This window comes from Vipera ursinii (genome assembly GCF_947247035.1).
Source record: "Vipera ursinii genome assembly, chromosome: 3".
In the NCBI taxonomy this organism is placed as follows: Eukaryota; Metazoa; Chordata; class Lepidosauria; order Squamata; family Viperidae; genus Vipera; species Vipera ursinii.
In genome coordinates this window covers 190,035,023-190,055,465 of record NC_139516.1, presented here as the reverse complement: position 1 = coordinate 190,055,465, position 20,443 = coordinate 190,035,023, and the positions used below count along the sequence as shown (strand labels likewise).

The window sequence follows — 20,443 nt, the reverse complement described above, 5'->3', positions numbered from 1 at the left end:
TGAAAATGAAAGTGGCTTTTGAAGCTGGGGCTCTCCATCTGGCAAACATTCCAAAGTTTGCTGGCGGGAGGTAAAGACCTTGATCATTGCAAGATTCTTTCCATCATGCACAGTCCCTCCCTCCCTGAGACACAAATGCAATTCAGTCCATGTGGAAGCTCATAGGATAATGCAAGCTGGCTCTTTCATGCTCAGGCTGTCTTTTTCTCACACTGTGGCTGTTGCTCATCCTCCCACCTAGGGCGCTGTCTTCTGCCAGGAACAGTATTGATCCTTTCTTCTGCAGAATAGTAAAATAAATGGAGTCCCTGTCTGGCTATCAGCCAGGCCTTTCATTGAGTGTAGGAAAGAATTATTTGCTCGGTGCTACAATGAACCTACTGGATAAGAAGGAGCTTTTAACTTGGTAAAGGTTCCCCCGCACATGCGTGCTAGTCGTTTCCAACTTGGTACCCCTCCAAAAAGGAAAAGTGTTGAATTTGCAGAGTCCTCACATCACTGATTTTATGGATGTAGAGTTGGGGGATTAAGCTTGGCTTTGTTTTCTGTTCTTTTCATTTCTTCAAAGTTTCTTCAGTGTATCAGATTACTTTCCTGACTAGGAGAAACAACAGTTGGGGAAAAATGTATTAGTCTATCTAAGGGCAGCTCTTCTTTTTCAGCGGTGGTCTGTTCAGGCCCATGTCATTTCAGGAAGCAATCTGTGTGCCTTTTTCCTCACCGGCTTCAAATTTTAAAATAGCCCGTGTGTTTGATTTTGACCATCCAGATTGGAGAAAATATAATCTCATTCTTTCAAAGAAACTTAATCAATGCTAATCTTGACCAGAGTTAGGAGATCCTTAAAGTAATGAGGATACCCTCAACACCAGTATTAATATTCATGCAAGTAATCAATATGCTGTTTTGTCATGTTTGCTTTCAGCTACATATGGCAGAGGCAGTAGAAGACATTGTAATTCAAGAACAGGAAAAGAAACAAGCACCATGGAAGGCAAGTTGTGTTTGTTTCTACTTGGGTCTTTGTGTAATATGGACTTATCATCCTCTAAACTATGCAGTCCTTACATAAACAGGAGAGTAAGCCTAGCTGAGTAAGAGCAGTCATTTCAGTATTGTATTCATAATGCTATGTGGGTAGCATTGGCTCATGTTGTTAAATTAACAAAAGTAAGTTAATGCAAATGCCACAGTCTCTGTTATTCTTGGATTTGGCAGAATTGGAGTCAGAAGCTTAAAAAAAAAGAAATCTCAATTGTGTTTTTTTAAATAAAAAAGGTTGTTTCTGGTTTCTGTGGCTACAAGTGCAATTAATAAATTATGAACAATACCTGAATAAAGATACAAGCTTTTGATATTTTATTTTTTGTGTAGGCCAGAACACTAACTCTTGAGAAATGTTGCCTCTTGCAAAGATTTATAAGCATCTGCTTCACTTCAGTATCTCTTGAGGCCCTTGTGGGAAATTGGCCAACCTTAATCCAGATCACTATTTTGTACATTATATAACATAAAAAAGATAGTTGGGTTCTGAACCCCAGCATTACAGTGCTGTACTTATTTTAATTGCTTGCCATGGCTTTCTTTAAACTTTAATTTAATGTAGAAAGTACATTGTCTTTATCCAGAAAACTGGAACAAAACATTGCTTTTTACCATTTGGAAGATAATTTATTGTTGAGCAATTAAATGAACTCATAAAAATGTGAAATATGCAGCAAAGTGAGCAGGATTAATCATATCAAAGAAAGTCTGTTTCAGTTACAGCTACGTTCTCACATGATGATCATATTGATTGTTAAATGTCTTAAAGCCTTGTGACATGACATATGAGGCCAGTTCTGGCCTTTTCCTTTTTTTCTATCTCAAAGAACAGCAAACTCTATCTTGGAGGTACTGTTGTAACTTTGAACAGTCACAAAACGAACTGTTGTAAGTTGAGGATTACTCTGTGCTAATGACAAAACAAGTTTGGTAATGAAACAACCAAGCTCAGAGAGCACTAAGGACCTGGCACTAAGGTTTTTGTTTTGTTTTTTCTCCCTGAGGTTGTTTGTTTTGAAAGGATCAGGTAGTACACTGCCGGGGGACACAGCCAGGTTAAGTAGGAAAGCGAGACAGGAATAGTTCAGAAGGGGCATCTTGTGTGAAGGGAATCCCGTCAAGAGATTTTTTCCCCTGTTCCTAATCTAGTACATTTCATTTTTAAAGATGTCTCTCAGAAAAGTTGGAAGAGGGTAAGAGAAATGTATGTGATGTCATGTTTCAAATTTGTTTTGCAAATTATTGCCTGATCTCTGACTCCTTCAGCTGCATTGATAGGATCTGCAGTGTTATTTAGATTTTTCATTGCCTTTGATTTCTTTCAGTTTCTTTTTATTCTGCCTCTGTACTTAGCTCCCATGCTCCCCTTTTCTTGATGTGAAGACCTACGAAAGTCTCGGTGGCATTAACTTCAGAAACACAAACTTTCAGCGTCTGTCTGTGTTCACGACAATTGATTAAGGTGGCTTTTGTCAACAAGATAGGTTGTCAAGGGCAGGGCAGTTTTAAACTTGCACCTTCCCCAATCTGTGATTACTCTTGCATGTTTCTAAACAATTTCAAACTTTTCCCCTTTCTATTCATAACTCATACCTTACAGCATAGTCATATGTTCTAAATCATTATTAGTCATTTCCTTTTTCCCGTTGTCCCTTCCAGACAATTTTTGCCCAAATCAAACAAAAGAGTGGGAGAGAGACAGTGGCTGCCAAATTGTACTGCATCTATGCAATGAACTACTGAACACTGGGGTCAATGCAGAGATAAGCATCAGACAGTTTGCCCGAAGCAATGCTTGCATTATTGCATTGTAAAATGTGCACTTTCTTTTCTCCATCCCTCCTTTCAACAGCATAAGAAGAATTGGGTGCTTTCGTCTAAGGAAATAATTACTTTCCGTAAAGCGCTGATGAATCCCATCACAGCTCTTCAGTTTCAACAGTTTGTATCCCTGAAAGGAGATTTATTGAAGAATGGAGTGATCTTTTGGCAGGAGGTACAGAAATACAAGGTACAGCACTTAAGGAATGGAAATAATGCAGTTACTCAGTGACCAGGACATTTATGTCTAAAGCAATGGTATTACTTTGGAACCATTTCAGAGTAGGAGATCTAAAGATGCTGACTCCTGGACTCTTTGAGACTTGTCCTATTACTTAGCTAAATATCAAAACTGTTGTGTAGTGAGATCGTTGCGCAGGAATGAAGACGAGACAAGTGAGTTCAGCAATGGTCATGTTTATTTGCTTGCAGGATCTGAACTGAGGAACTGAGCTGCAGCCTGCAGCAATTTATAGCCTGGCCCCTAGGTGGCAGCCAATAGGTTTAAATCAACCCATTGCCGCCTAGGGGCAGCCAATAGCACCACTGGAGACGGGGTGTCTGAGTTGCTGGGAGCTGTTAGCTAGCTCCAGCTTACCACGTGGTGTTACAATTAAGCCCAATACATAACAAAAACACAACCTTGGTGACTACATACTTTGTTCTCAAATATCCCATTCTTTCCCCTTTGTCTTGTTCAGTGCTTTTTTTGTAAAACTAAAAGGTGCTGGAACTCACACATGTCATACAACCCGCCTTGCCTACCCTACAAGGTTCCATCCAAAAAAGGTGCTGGAACTCCGTTCTGAGCGTTCTAGGACAAAAAAAGCCCTGGTCTTGTTTATATCTCTGGAATGTCTTCCTAGTCCTCCACTCAAGTGATGACCAGGTCTGATCCTATTACCCAGTTTAGATGGCAGTCTCTAGGCTACTTAAGCACTGTCATTCTGTGGTTGTTGTATTTAACCCAGGATAGGATACTGTGGCTTTCTCCAAATAAGATAAACAGTCTGGCAAGAAATCCTGATCCATTCTGTAGCTCTAGACTGTAGCTGTTCAAGTATAATATCCAAACCATAATTCCTAATTGAGGTTACAAGATTTAGAATATGCCCTCACCTGATTCCCACCCTTCCATGCTTTGAACTCCTCTTCCCTCCAGGATTTGGTTTAACCTTGGTATTATTTTATAAAAGAGTCTACACTGCGATAGCAAACTATGATAAGACCTTGAACCAGAACTGATTTGAAATGGGTGCTTAGCATGTAATGAAATATTGGTTTGTTCTCTGCTGTTTGCTCTGCTCTTGACCTTCTAGTATAACCTTCCAACTGCCCCCTTTGTTTATGCAGACTGTATGGCAATTTATAAACTTTTCATCTGACATCTTGACTGTGAGGCCATCTTCTGTGCTTAGTTAATACTTCAGTATGTTGTGCTTCAGAAAATTAACTTAATTGTTCATTGTTAAGTTATTCATTAGTTAGTGAATCTTATACACACATTCAAGTTGTTTGCTTAGTTTTGTGATAACTGCGTTGATCTATCTGCAAGAAATTCCACTTGCCTTTAAGCAAGAAATGGTAGGACACTAAAATAGATGATAAGAAAGACAAAAAATGTCTGGATAGTGGACATGGCAGTACCTGGAGACAGTAGACTAGAAGAGAAAGAACTGGATTAAATAACAAAATGCAATGACCTAAAAATAGAAGTAGAACAATTGTGGCAAAAGAAAACAAAGGTAATACCAATAGTTATAGGTGTCTTGGGGCAAACCCAAAACAACTGGAGCACCACTTGAACATCTTGAACACCACTGGCATTGACAAAATCACCATCAGTCAATTGCAAAAGGCTGCTTTACTTGTAACAGCTTATGCCAGACACGTCAAACTGCCGGACCACGCGCCGGATGCGTCATGCCGAAACTACGCCCACCCTATTGCCAGCAATGGGGGAAAAAGTCATGATACGTCATGCGACGTCATGTGACATCTGGTGTTTGACATGCCTGGCTTATACCCTGTGGCAATATCTTTAACACCCTCAAAAAGACAGCATCTGCCTATCCCAAGTGCCTGGGAAGGATTTGATAAGCCAAATTTGGTGTACACAGCTGGCTGATTGTGTGATGAACCATAATAATTAAGGATTGAACCCCCAATTCCACCCAATGTTCAGTGGGGTAACTGGGAGCTGGTCTTCCTGACTGTAGGTGATATGGGGTGGGAGAGGAAAGAATAGCCGGGAATCCATCAACTGTTGCCCTGTAACTTCCCTATATTAACTGTATGAGGGTACAGTAGTAACATTGCCTAGCCTCATTGCTGAAGCCCAATGATAGGAAGCCAAAGAGGTGGTGCAATTTATGTTAGTATGTTTTCCTCTGAATTCAAGGATGAGAGAAAAGTAGATCAATATAAGTAACTACGCAAGAGAGCCCCAAAATAGATCTCTCTCTCTTTCTCTTTGTCTCTCTCCTTGTGTGTGTGTGTGTGTGTGTGTGTGTGTGTGTGTGTGTGTGTGTGTGTTGGGAGAAACTAGTGTGAATTCATCATCTTAGAGATGTCTTGATACTATTAAGTGTAACATTCAAACAGTTCGTTAATCCTATACTGGAGTGGTGGCAAATTCACATATTTATCACACACAGTTTGCAATATTTGTTATCATTTAACACAACAACGTGCTTGGCATAGAATCAAAATATATAGTTCATGGTACAGTATGGCTAAATAATATGAAATGAATAGACAAAAAACCCCTCACTGAATGTTACTGAAGTACACGTTGTCATCATTCTCATCAGCTGATTAGCTTCCTTAGGGCTGAGAGTTATACTTCATACAACATCTTAAAGGTCACCTATTGGCCATTAATACCCTAAAAGGTCTTCTGAAAGTTAGATTTTTCTCTCTGTTCTTAACAATTATGGTTGCAGAGCGGGTCCAAAAGGAGTAGGGAGAGAGATCTTCCCTTCTAAAATTAGTTTTTATCTGATTACTTAAGAAACTTTGAACTTGCCTACTTACTGAGATCCTTTTCTGAGAACCTCTTTAGGTTCTTGCCAAACTGAAGTAGGTGACGAGGACTGAGGAAGATTTTCACATACTGAAGCTCTGATTCTGAAGTGGTTCCCTGGGAAATTTTTGTAAAGTGAGTTGGCCTGAAAAATGGAACCTGAAGAAAGCCTAGGGAAATATAGTTTAGACATAAATCAAGCTAACTATCTAAATAATTTTCATCAGCTTTCTTTGACCTGGCGCTTTCCAGATATGTTGGGGTGGCAGTTCCCAGAATTTCCCACCAGTTCTTGGCCATACAGATTGGGAATTATGAAAGTTGCAATCCTAACACATCTGGAACTCATCAGGTTGAGGAAAACTGATTTACATGTTGACTGTGTAATTGCATACATACGCTGAATGTTTTGTTTCTTCATTTTCAGGACCTGTGCCATTCTCACTGCAGTGAATCCATTATTCAGGATAAGATCACAACCATTATCAACTGCTTTATTAATTCTGCCATTCCACCTGCTCTTCAGATTGACATACCTCAGGAACAAGCCCAAAAGATCATTGAACACAGGAAAGAGCTAGGCCCATATGTGTTTAGAGAAGCACAGGTACAGAATAAGCTTGTGGGTAATCATGCTTTTTTTGTAGATTGAGAATTGTTTTTATGAATGAACGTGGTGGGTGCAAAGCTGTCCCTATTACGGAATCTAGATTGGCATACTCTAGTTTGATAATATGGCATTAAAAATAATTGAAAATAGGATCCAAGAAATGCATAGAGATTCCATCTGTGTACAGGTAGTCCTTGATCTACAACAGTTCATTTAATGACCGTTTGAAGTGACAAAAGCACTGAAAAAAGTAACTTATGACCACTTTTCACACTTATGACCCTTGCAGCATCCCCCTGATCACGTGATCAAAATTCAGATCCTATTTATGACTGCAGTGCCCCAGGGTCATGTGATTCCCTTTTGTGACCTTCTGACAAGCAAAGTCAAGGGGAAAGCCAGATTCACTTAACAACTGTGTTGCTAACTTGACAACTGCGGTGATTCACTCAACAACTGTGGCAAGCCAGGTTGTAAAATGGGGCAAAACTCACTTAAAATGTATCCTTTAACAACATAAAATTTATGCTCCATTGACCTAAGTCAAGGATTACCTGTACATAAGATTTTGTCACATTCAAATATTGTTAAGGGCCACTTCCAACTTTAGTCTCTGGTGATTCCTAAGAAATACTCTAGAAAGTGTATGAAGTTTCAGAGTTGTTTGATGCAGTACACAGGAAATTTTTGATAAGAAAGAAAAATCCTTGCACTTACGACTGTCACAATCTTCCCACAATCATGTAATCAAAATTCAGGGGTTCAGCAATCTACATTTATTTATGATGGTTGCAGCATCCCAGGGTCATGTGATCAAGCTGATTTCCGACAAACAGAATCAATGGGGTAAGCTGGTAAGCTGGATGTTTTTCATTTAACTGCAGTAATTTAACAACCATGGCAAAAAAAAAAACAGTATAGCACTGGGGACAACTCACTTAACAATTGCCTTTCTTAGCAATGAAAATTTTGGCCCCAGTTGTGGGGTCATAAGTCAAGCACAACCTGTACTTTCTATTATGTCATGGGCTCTGATGAGCAGGAATAAGAACACACAGAGCAGTACAAACACATACTTTATTTAAGCGGAAACTGTACTGAGAGATTGGAGCAGGGGTGTCAAACTCAATTTCATTGAGGGCCGCATCAGCACTGCGGTTGCCCTCAGGGGGCCGGGTGGGTGTCGCCAGGGTGGGCATGGCCTACTGGGTGGGCATGGCTAGAGTGCGTATGGCCTACTGGGTGGGCATGGCCAGCTCTACATCGGTCGCATCAAAGGTGCCTATGGGGGCCTGGGCAGGAGTGGGACAGATCTGAGGGTCTCTGGCAGGAGGAGGGTCTCTGGGCCAGGGCCAAGGCAGTGGGGGCTGTTCCCTCACTGTTTCCAGGATGGCTTCGCGGGCCGCATGAAACCACTTCGTGGGCCGCATCCGGCCCCCGGGCCTTGTGTTTGACATGTCTGGATTGGAGTCACCCTGCCTCAATATATAGCCAGGCCCTATGGTATTAACCAATTGGATTGAAGCTATACTTGCCGCCCAAAGTTGACCAATAGCAGGACTGGAGACGTCCTGTCTGAGTTGGTGATATTCCAAAAGCCCAGTACATAACACTTACATAACTCTTTCGGGTTTGTAATATAAAGGAAATAATCTCTCTTGCAAAGTGATTATATCAGTTCAAAAACCTCAGTTGTTTCTGAACGTTTTTGGAGGCAAAAATTTAAGTAAAGCTTCAAAAGAGGAACCTTCATCTGCCAAAGTTAAATATTCTAGACAACAATTTGGATTTAAAAGTAGTTCTGATGCAATTTGTTTGGTTTTAGAAACCTCATATTAAAAACACAAACAATTCACCAGTTAATGTTTTTATTAATGCAAGACATTATAATTTTTTTAAGGAAAGGCTTTGAAATTGAAATTTTTCATAAACCATAAACATGTCCCTGTCTGAAGTAAAATATTAAAAGGCTGTATGTACAATGCTGGGAGTTTGTGCTGTGCATTAGAAGCATTTATTGTTGGCAAATATTCTAATTGTCTGCAGTACTGTTTGTTTCTCTGCAGTACTGCATTCTAAGACATCCTTTTCTATTTCCCTGCTTCAGATGACTATTTTTGCACTTCTCTTTAAATTTTGGCCAAAGTTTTGTGAATTTCGAGGGAATGTGATTGATGAGGCTATTTTGCCTTGCTTGGAAAGAGAAAAGAAGATACAGAAATTAAAAAAAGCAAGAGAATTAGAAGAAAAGGTGAGAAGACCAGATTAACCTCACACATACCAGTTAAACAGTAATGTGAATAAGTCAAAGTAAGATGAACTCTCAAAATAGTACAGCTATTTTATATCTGATTCAAATCCTGCAGAAGTGAAATTTAAAAAAATGTCCACATTATAAATGGCATTTCCCTATTTAGTATTCATTTATTATATCTGATTTGTGGTGCTGTAGGAGTTTAAGACAGAGAGCAATATTTTATAACAGTTTGCTGATCTATAACAACCTAGATGAAAAGACCTTTTGATGCCAGCTGTCCATAAATCTGCTTTCTCTAAATTTGATCCTTTAAGATGCGTGGGAATGTAATTTACATCATACACAATGTTATAATTCAGTTTGCACTGGGGAAAGCTGCTTTAAGAAGCCTCATTCTTGTGAATTCTTCCAAGAATGTAATTCTATATTTACAGAAAGTTGCTATATGCTGTATGCATAGGAACCACTACACAAAATATTATTAAAAATTATTAGCCAAGTGACCCCCCCCACCCAAATGTTAGGAGCCCAATTGGAAAGGGGCAGAGGTAGATAGATCCCAGCTCATAAAAACTATAAAACCTCTATTCGTAATGGAAAGGAAGCCAGAAGAGAACAGGGCTTCATATCATACGTTGTGAAGTAACATTCCAAATGGAACAAAATGATGATGGAAGAGAATGTTGCTTGATTCCCACAACCAACCTGACAAGCAACATATTCCCTATTTTGGATATGGCAAGCCAAATCTTCTCTTCCATAAAAGAAACGAACTGCCATTTGACATTCTGTTTCTGAGCTTAGTGTTTCTCCTCAGTGCTAATGATGGAGGACAAGGCTGAGGGTCATCACCTGAGGAAAAAAGGGAAAAAATATCAGTACGAGTAGTTCTTACTTACGGACCACTTGTTCAGTGGCCATTTGAAGTTATGACAATGCTGAAGATAGAGACTTACAAGCAGCCCTCGAAGTTGCAACAGTCACAGTGCCCCTGGGGTATTGCAATTTGGGCACATGGCAACCGGCATGGACTTATGACCAATTGCAGTGGTCATATGATTGTCATTTGAGACCTTCCCTGCCAGCTTTTGACAAGCAAAGTCAATGGGGCAGCTGGCAGGAAGTCACAAATCGTGGTCACAGTGCTTAATGCTATGTATGATTTGATTAATGACAACAACCTGAACTAATGTTGTAAGTTGGTATGGTCACACTTAATCACTACCATCATTTAGCGACAGAGTTGCCAGTCCCTATGGCAGTTAATAAATGAGGATTACCTATAGCTCTTGCTTGAACCAGAGGTTGAGGGGAACTCAGAGAAAGGGGTCTGGGATCCTATAGAAACCCCCTGAGTAACTGGAATAATCCATGATAGTCCCCCTGCAAGCCAAGGCTAGAGCCTCAAAGAGATCTTGCTTGGATTCCTTGATAATATTTCTAACTACATCCCAAAATATTTCCTTTATATGTAATTATTTTGGAAATCTTTCTCAGCAGGAGTCTGAGAAAGTATAAGAGAAAAGAGTTATTCAAGAGAAGTCTGACTAGATCCAAATCTTAAAACTGCTAAGCTTGTAAGCCGCCCTGAGTCTTCGGAGAAGGGCGGGATATAAATGGAATTAAATTTAAAAAAAAGCACATAAAATGGATTCTCAAAAATATACTGTCCGATAATTTATTTTACTTCAGAAATAATAAAATATTTATTTCGTTGCTAGGCACAAAGGAAGAAAAGTTCTATTCCTGTGAAAACAAGTTCAGTGACTGATTCAAAAATAAGTCTAACTGAATTTTCACCATCCCCGAGCTTCTCTGGATTGGGCCGAGAGGTAATCGAATTACGTTCTATCAGTCCTTCTTGAAGCACAGTGTGGTAATCCAGGGATGATTCAGTGGATTTAGGAAACAGATTGAAAGCCATTTCTGATGTGCTACCAGTTTCATTTTTAAGAAATTGCTATTGTTTAATTATGGACAAATGAATTGCTAGCATTCATTAGGACCCCTTCCCTTTAGTTTGGAAAATGGGCAAACAGCTAGACATGTCTGAAATTCATATCATTTTCATTTTATATGAATGTCCCTCATGACAGGGGCTGCATATTGCTAAATGACAGTGGAAGCTTTGTTTTAAAAAAAATGTAAATTAAAAATGTCAAATGAACATGTTGAAGTTATTTTTATTAATTACACTGCAAAATGAAATAAGGAAAGACCTATTATGGCTTGAATAATGTGAAAATACTTATGAGAAGAGACAAATAGCACTGGCAAATATCTGAACATATGTTTGATACTGGCATATTCAAGCTGTAAGTGCAGATTAATTCAGGTAGGCTATAAATCTAAATAAAGTACTGATTAGATATGAAATTCAAATATTTCACAACTGCCTTGGAGGAACTTGGCTTTTCAGCCTCCTTAAATGTCTGTATTGGAAATCCTCACTTCTTATTACAAGTGGTATTAGGAAACCACATGAATTATGTTGCCCCACTGATAAATAATGCAATACTGTAATAACTTTATTCTCTTTTATTAAAATTTCAACTTTCTGAAGGGTAAGAACTGCTAACATTACCTTAGGATATAAAAAAGGATTGCCCATTTTTGGATCCACTGTCATACCCACCTAACTTCTTTGCTTGATTTTTTAAATCTCTTGTAGTTTTTCTGGTCTTATTCAAAGTACATAGAAGCTCTTGAACAAGAAAGGGTCCTTCTGCAGATTCAAGAAGATTTAGAGAAAAAATCAGTAGCAGCATCTGCTTATTCAGGTCAGCTTTTCATCAATGAGAAAGGTTTTTGTGGGTCCATTTAACACTGATTTTCTTACTATGTGAGGCACAACAATATTATGTTTGTTCTCTGAAGATAATAAGCTTTATTATGGTTTTCATCTTTCTTTCTTTCTTTCTTTCTTTCTTTCTTTCTTTCTTTCTTTCTTTCTTTCTTTCCTTCCTTCCTTCCTTCCTTCTTCCTTCTTTCTTTCTTTCTTTCTTTCTTTCTTTCTTTCTTTCTTTCTTTCTTTCTTTCTTTCTTTCTTTCTCTTTCTTTTCTTTCTTTCTTTCTTTCTTTCTTTCTTTCTTTCTTTCTTTCTTTCTTTCTTTCTTTCTTTCTTTCTTTCTTTCTTTCTTTCTTTCTTTCTTTCTTTCTTTCTTTCTTTCTTTCTTTCTTTCTTTCTTTCTTTCTTTCTTTCCCTCCCTCCCTGTCTTTCTCTCTTTCTCTCTTTCATTTCCATTTTTCTCTCTTTTTTTCCAGGTCTTTCATCTTTCCTCGCTCTGAAAAGTGATGCAGCCATAAGCTCTGACAAAGTTATTCCCCCAGCAAACTTCAACACAGCTTTTGTTAAGCAACGTTCGTTCCCATCTAAAGATACTGCAAGTATGTCTCCAGGGGCTCAATTAATTTTCCATGTTGATAACAGATAATATCTCTTCATCAGATGCTCAGTTTGTATAACAATATAAAAATGAAATGCCTTGAGGATTCAGTCCAGGAGTAGCACGCAAGTATAAGTAGCACATACTCCTTGATGTGCCAGTAGTTTTTTCAGCACTTCATACTTGGTGTTTCTTTCCTTCTTGCCTACATACTGTGGGAGATTTGCCCGTCCAGGGAAGCCTTTTCATCAGCTTGCCTAAAAACATGCTTGTTCCTTCCACCCCTGCTCCTCTGACTTCGTACAGTTGTCATTCTACCTGCAGTGGACAAATGATCCTCCTGAGGAATTGCTTCCCCTTCTCCTTGTTTGGCCTTTGTCCATTTTCAAAAGAATGGTTGACATTGGTATTTTTACCTTAATTTATAGTTCACCATTTGCACAGTGATGTCATATAAATACCCCAAGATTCCAGTCCACAAATGTTACCGTAATATTCTTGCTTTTTTCAGAGTTCTACCAAATGTTAAGTTTCAGACCCCAGTTTCAGTGAGAAACAGTTAATCATGTTCTTAATATGTTTACTGAAAGTTTTTTTTAGACTTGATCTATTATACTCCTAATTGTACCTAAATCACAGCAAACACAGAAAGCTGGAAACTGAACAATGCTACCCTTAATGGCAGTGATGATGTAGAGGATCAGGCATATATAGAAAGATGGGGGGGGTTAGTGCCAAAGGTTCTATGAAGAAGCAGATGTTATTTTTCTTTGAGCTACCCATATATGTGAGAATTAATCATTCATAATCCTATCATTTAAGCACAATGATTGGGCATATGAACATCCTTCATTTCAGATTAATTCCATAATTTCAACCCAATCTTTGTAGCTGAACCATGCTTCTGATTTGAAAATCCACAGAAGCGCAAGAATACCATCTGTCTGCAATTCTTTAAGGCAACTGCCTCTGTTCTTGAGATCATGTGGCAGTTTTGAAGGCAGAAAATATTTCATATAAACTCAAACTCAAACTCAGATAAACCCTTGCTTCTCTTATCTCCAGATTGAATTTCTGCAACATATATTTCTTGGGGATATCTTCAAAAAGGACAGCAGTCCCCAACCTTTGCGGTTTGGTGGCCTGGCTGGAAGCAGGGAGAGGGGAACGGGCTGCACGAGCAGCAGGCCGACGCACATGTGTGCTCAGTTCAACTTGCGCAACTGGCAGGCTGGCATGCATGCATGTACATGCAGCTCAACTTGCATGAGCAGCAAGCTGGTGCACATGTGCATGCATGACCACCTCAGCTTTTGCAAGGTGACCTGCACGTGCATGTGCACTTGCGCCAGCTTGCCGCTCACACAAGTTGAGTTGCATGCATGTGTGCCAGCCCAGTACTGAATAGGCCACAGCCTGGGAGTGGGCTGTGGCCCAGGAGTTAGGGATCCCTGATCTAGGAGATACCTCCAAGAATATGGGTAGGATCTTGCAATTAGATTCAGTGTACAGATAGTCCTTCACTTACAACAGTTCATTTAGTGACCATTCAAAGTTACAATGGCTCTAAAAGGGGGCTTATGACTGTTTTTCACACTACTGTTGCAGCATCTCCATAGTCACATGATCAAAATTCAGATGCTTGGCAATTGACTCATATTTATGATGCTTGCAGTGTCCCAGGAACACCTTTTGCAACTTTCTGACAAGCAAAATCAATGGAGAAGCCAGATTCACTTAACAACTGTGTTATTAACTTAATAACCACAGTGATTCACTTAACAACTTAGCAGCAGAAATTTTGGGCTGCATAGTTTTCATAAGTTGAGGACTACCTATATAACAGTCTTCCAAGGCCTGCGTTGTTTTGTTTCCTAGCACAGTTCAGAGTGTTAGCTATTATTTTTAAAAATTTAAAGGGTTTTGATCCAGGATATCTTAGGGGGCCACCTCATCCTGTATTGCTGCCCAGTCTTCTAGATCTTATGGGAAAGCCCTAGATAAAAGATATTTTTGACTGAGGCGAGAGAAAATATTTTCTACCTTGGAAGCCTCCCTTGGCTCATTATTTGTTGGTATTTCACCATCAGGCCAAGAATTTTCTTTTTTAAGCAGATATTTTCTCCACAGGCAACATACCCATTAGAAAATGCTCTCTCCTGTCTCTTCTCTAATGATTACCTTTCTATATTTGCTTTTGTTAATAGTTTTAGTTTTATCTTTGAGGTGATTTCTATTTAAATTTATTATTGTTTTTAAATGCTGTAAACTGTTAAGAGCAGATAACATACGTACTGGAAAGGGATAGAAAATTTTATATTAAATAAATTAAACATATTCACAAATATAGAAACAAATGTCAGCTGGAATTACCTGTGAAAAGGCAAAATAACTTATTCCTCTAGATTTCTTTGGAACTGTAGGAATTGTATTCATTTTCTGTCTTACAGGCATTATTTTTTGTTTCCTGAATATTAATGCCATGTATCTTTCCCTCCTAACCAGAACCATCAAAATTTTAAGGAAACTGTTGAAGAAATCATTCACAGTGGGACAATTTATCAGAAATAAATGAACGTAGCTCACTGGTTTGCCCTATTTTTCAGAAAAGATACGTAACCAAGAGAAGAAAGAAACTAATTCTGGTGCATTCAGTGCCAATGGGACTTTATTCTTATATATTGTACTATAATAGCCTTCTACAATTTAACAGCTATGTTAGAATACAATCTTATCATCTGGAGACATCAATTTTACAGTGTCAGATTGGGAATCCTGTGCTATTATATACTTGTTTTTAATGGAGGAAGAATTGTTAATTAATTTACCTACAAAATATTTGATAGGTTTGCAGCTTGTTGACAAGGCCTATATACTTCACTAGGATTCTGAAATGTAACATGTACTTCTTGTGGCTAACTTCAAGGCAGTACCTCTTGCTTTTGCTGCATAGAGGTCTCTGGAACAGGTGTACAAAACATTCCTGGGAACATCCAGGCTGGTCCACAGGTAGCGCAATTTGTAAGTCTTCAAAATAGCAACATCTGTGATTCTATCTGCCATATTGTTTCACAGCCACATCTGATTCACATTGTAAATTACAGTGAGAGCTTGAGCTCAATTGTGGATGATTGCTGCTGAAGGATTCAAATACATTAGTTCTTTCTTCCTTTTGCAATGTTCATGTTAAACGATGAAGTATGTAGAAGAGGGGAAATATCTGTGGCCCACATGTGGTCTTTTTTGATGGTTTCAACATTCTCCAAGAACATGTCATTCCCAAAAGGGAAAACTGGGACCAAATCCTGCCCCTGGTCCCTCTGGGCATCAAAGAGGAGGAACCACAAGAAAAACAACAAATGAAGCCCTTCTGCAAGATGATTGCCTTCACCTGTTACAGATTATTTGGTTTAGATTCATGATACATCATTTTTTGGCCTTGTGTCCAAGATCAGATTCACCATGCTAGAAATTTGTTTTATTTGCCATATGTCAAACAACTGCACTCTGGATTGTTTCTTTTCTGTAACAAGGATTTATGTCATATATTAAAAAGAAACTCCCATTTAGGTACTTAATTTTTTCTCTAGCCAAATATAATATGAAACCAACAATGTGACCATGTTTTAGATTTGGACAATATTTATTTGTATGCAATCCAAACATCAACCCATTAATCCTTTATATGTCCCCCGTGATACCTTCAAGCACCTGATAAACCAAACAACTTGTTTTTCTCATTCAGTAGCTCCATTCTGAACCAGACTTAGCAGACTTATTATATAAAAGATATAATCCAGGCATATGTCAGGGAGGATAAACTGTGCTTGATTGATACTTGGTTTTGCAGAATTGTTTCCACCCACGCAGTAAAACAATGGTTCCCTTGTGGTTTTGATAGAAGTGGTGTAAAGTAGATGTCTTATTTGTCTGTCATAAGAAATATCATTGCTTGATATCACACAGAATTTTGTATGACTGGTTATAATTCATCCCTTGCATTACCATCCCTCAGTTTTCCAGAGTAGTTCACAAACTATGTTAATATTGATTTATCCAATTTACAGTCAGCCTTTCAAACTTAACTGAAAGAGGGAGGAATATAGTCATGATCCACTCAAGTTGGGGTTTTCTTTGTAGTCTATTTTACTTTAAAGGAGAGAGTGAAACATATAATTGCATGTTTTTATTTGAAAATCAATGGTATTTAAAACTTTTTTAAACTTTGGAGTGTGATGCTTTGTGGCATCTAAAGATTAGCAGATCTATTGTGATTTTCTAAAGAAAAGATATTATGCTTTTAACATTAATATAGCTGTAATTAAGGTATATTAGGTGTAATAGCATTTTTAATCATAGCATGTGGGTGAATTAGATTATCAAAACAAGGTTAATATGCTCAACAAGAGTTTTATACAGGGCAATTTTTAATCTTATATTTGGATTCTGGCACTTTGAGGCTTACACAATTACAAATGAATAATTTTTCATAGCTTGACATCCATTTGATCAAATACAATAAAATTATCTTGAGTTACATAATACAATACATAGAAATATTTGGGGGAAAGTATTTGTAAAGAATGAGGTTAGAAAGAAATGAATGGCAGACAGTAAATACATGGACAGCCTTTCACTAATTTGTGGCTTTGTTGACAGCAAGTCATTTTTCACTCTTTTGTGACATTGTGGTTAGTCCTAATAAATGTGTTAATAAACTAGCAGTTTATTATTTTTCTCTTGAATTGTTTCAGATTGTTTTTTGTCTTCATTTCTCGAGACTATTGATATGAAGCCAATCACCAAATTATAATGGCCTATGAATATAGGGCATTGCTAAATGACTTTTTTCATTAATGTTTGCATTTCTGGTTAATTCAGTACAGATTTTAAAAATCAGATTGGCAAGAATATACATAATTTTAAAACTTTCATCTGGTTTAGATCCTGTATTTAAAAAAATATACACTTCAGACTATCTATTAGGCTGTTGTTAGCCTGTGATAGCATTGGGATTATTTGTCAAAGTAATCAATACATTCAGGAAACTTTATTCCCTGTCCCCCAAAGGTCCTCTTAGAATGTATTGATAGAACCTGAATCACCACTGTTTAAATGTTCACATGTAAGCATCCATAAAGAGAACGTCTGAGTCAACAGTAAATAGATTTCTAACTTTCAGAAAATAAATTTTCACTTATAAAATTGGATTACTATCCTCCAACCTACGTTAAATATATTTTTTCCTACTTATTTTTATGCACTTGTTATATTTTTTCTTTTAAATATATTTAGTTTGCATTAGTTTTTGTTGTTGTAAATTGTAATCTTTAATAAAATCACTACAAAAATAAAGGAAGAACTAAAAACATAAATCATGATGGAGAAAATCTATGTGGTCGCTACGACATCAGAAGCAACATGACGGAATACAATGAATGAATAAATCATCAGCTTTTAAAATTCGAATGGCTCATTCAATAAATAGGATCCAGACAGCAAGTTCAATTTCCTGGAAAAAGTGTCTATAAACATTAGGAAGAATTTCCTGACAATTTGATATAATACAATTATAATTTAGACACAAAACAAGGGCAGGAACTGCCTATGAGTCAGATCTAATCTAAAGTTTGGTTGAAGACAGTTCTCTATAAAGAACATCCAATCTTCACATGGCGCCTTCTTTGATCACCAGAACTTTGTAATATTCTGGCAAATGGAGGAAACTGCTTCTTTCTTGAATAGATCACTTTTTGGAATAAATGGGGGTGTTATAAGGATCACAGATTTGGCATACCTTCTGATAGCAGGCAGATACTCTGAGATACAAACTGTTCCTCAGACTAGAAAGCGAAATATGGATTCCCAGAAAGAGAATATTTTAAGCGGCAGCTTAATGACCAATGTCAGAAAGTTTCCTACATTGGCAGATGGCTCCAACATTTTGATCTTATCCAGTTCTGTGCTTTATTAATTTATACATAGAATAGTGCGTAGTCCAGCTTTCTGAATCTAGAAAATGTCCAAATGTGTGTGGCCATAAACTGCTAGCAGTGGCCATACTAACTGTAGAATTTTGAGAGTTGCAAATATTTGGATAATGCTTAAGACTCTGTACTTATAGACCAGATATGAGAAATTCACTTTTATTAAAATAAGGAGTCTTGCATTATCTTAAAAGGTCTAAGCAATTACTTCAAAATTAGTTTTTGTAGACTGCAGTCCATTTTTTTCAGTTGAAACAAACTTGATTGTTGTTTGTGAAGCTCCCAAATAGTCCTGTTCATTTGGGCAACGCTTTCTATGAAGTTTTCTACTTTTTGTCATTTAAAAAAAAACAAAGGAAAGGGACATTTGAAATTTCTCTTTTCTCCTCACCCACAAAGCTTTTGCAAGCCAGTGTTTAAAAATCCAGCCTAATGAGTAATACTTTCAATAGTTGTGGCAATCACTGGTAACCATCATGTTGCTTCATCTTCGTATGGTCCAAAAGTTACAAAAACCATTCCTGCTTACTTGTTCTTTGCATTCATCATTGTAAGATTACTCCAAAATTAAAGCATGCAGTACTTGAGTGAACTTCAAAAGCCAAATTTGCAGTTCCACTGGTTGAGCCTTTTTATTAGTTCATGTTTTCCATTTGCCTTCAACATCTTGCTTTGCTGATACCCTTCTAGAATTTCACTAAGTTACAGCTCCAGTTGGCAAGTACTTAATTAATTCCGGGATGGCAAATATGGGTTGAGGTAAGTTCATACCTTCTGCTCAGAGACAGGAAGTGGTAAAGAATGCCACTTTAAAAAAATTGGATATATTTATACCAAACAAAGGGTGCCCAAGTATGCTGTAGGAAAATAAAAATTTGTTTAATCTAAATATAAACAAATTAGATTATTTAGACCACCATGTAATTCTGATATGTTAATATACTGTAATAGAAACATGGGGTGCACTTTTTAAGATAAGGTTCTTTTCTTAAAAAAAGAAGAGAAATAGCTAATTTTGCAATAAAAATAGTGCCAAGCACAGTCTGATGTAACTGAAAAAGAAAATGGGAAGCCTATAACTTTTATATGATATCATTCTGTAATAAGAATTCTGTAATTGTACTTAGAATTATTTAAAGGCAAAACTTACATCTGAAATATTCTTGAAGCCATAAAACAAATTTAATAAAGAATACAATAACTCATATCAACAGAAAACAAAACTTGTCACAATATGGCAAAAATGATGGGTGATCAATGGGTCCCAACTTAATTTATAACACAGCAAAATGCTTGTGGTGCGCCCAACACAGTACAACAAATCCAAATAATATGCCTGAAATTCTGATGTCTGTTTTAAATAACATCCACTTTAAAATACTAATTTTTAAACAATGCTATAATATCTTTGGCATCAAGTCAGTTCTAAATCAAGGTTTTGCCATGAATTCATTCCTGGCCCAGAAAAAAGGAGCAAATCTGATTTTGTTTGTGGCACACAGGACTTATTTTTGCATTCAGTGTTCAACAATGCCAATTATATCTGACAAGCCAGCTGTTAGTCCAGTTTTCAGAAGTAACTCTAGTCCAGAACCACAAAAATGATGTCAATGGTGGTATCTGGCTAACCTCGCCTGGCCTCCAAAACTGCACAGCATCATGCCCAGCTGGTATCCAGCAGAAAGACCAGCAATGACTCTGGGTGAGGATGCCACCCTCCCCCTTGCCCCCCCCCAGGGCAACTGGCAAGCCATTTTTGCAATGTCCCAAAGATGCTTTTTCCACAAGACAACTGGACTTTCTTGTTTTTCTTTAAAGATGTTTCATTTCTCATCCAAGAAGTTTCTTCAGCTCTGACTGGATGGTGGGGAATGGAAGGATTTATATTCCTTGCAGACAGCTGGTCATTTGCATTCTTTTAGTCATTGAGGCCCCTTGGGGGTTTTTCTGGGTCCTCAGGGTGACTTGAGTAGTGAAAATGGGTGTGGAGCATTCTTGGAATTGCTGAAAGGACAGTGTTGTGGAACTGTGCTATATGCAATATGTTTCTGTCCTGTGTCCCTTCACTTTTGAACCCAGGCACAGGCTGTGGGGATGAGTCTGTGTTGTCTGCAATTCAAACTGAAGAGCAAGTTGTCCTGTCATCTGCAAATTTTGTTCTGGAAAGTCTTTCATACTCCTGCTCCATTTGAAGGGTGTTCATCCCAAAGTGCATAGCTAAATGTCTATGGAGATTGTCAGTCATCTAGGTCATGATTGTTCCAAAGGTGTTTTCAAGAGGCAACTGAATTTTGTTTTTCTTTGAAGCTGTTT

At 37.7% G+C, this 20,443-nt stretch overlaps 1 protein-coding gene across 1 annotated transcript in view; it reads left to right on the top strand.

The window, feature by feature from the left end:
* Nucleotides 1-20,322, top strand: part of RGS22 (regulator of G protein signaling 22) — a gene marked incomplete at both ends in the record, with an annotated part of 92,338 nt that extends 72,016 nt beyond the window's left edge. Inside the window, 7 exons of the mRNA XM_083360333.1 lie at nucleotides 926-994; nucleotides 2,897-3,055; nucleotides 6,318-6,497; nucleotides 8,608-8,751; nucleotides 11,429-11,537; nucleotides 12,022-12,144; nucleotides 20,210-20,322. Of these exons, the coding sequence (XP_083216459.1) occupies nucleotides 926-994; nucleotides 2,897-3,055; nucleotides 6,318-6,497; nucleotides 8,608-8,751; nucleotides 11,429-11,537; nucleotides 12,022-12,144; nucleotides 20,210-20,322 (897 nt within the window). The remainder of the gene's footprint in view (nucleotides 1-925; nucleotides 995-2,896; nucleotides 3,056-6,317; nucleotides 6,498-8,607; nucleotides 8,752-11,428; nucleotides 11,538-12,021; nucleotides 12,145-20,209) is intronic.
* Nucleotides 20,323-20,443: the final 121 nt, after the last annotated feature.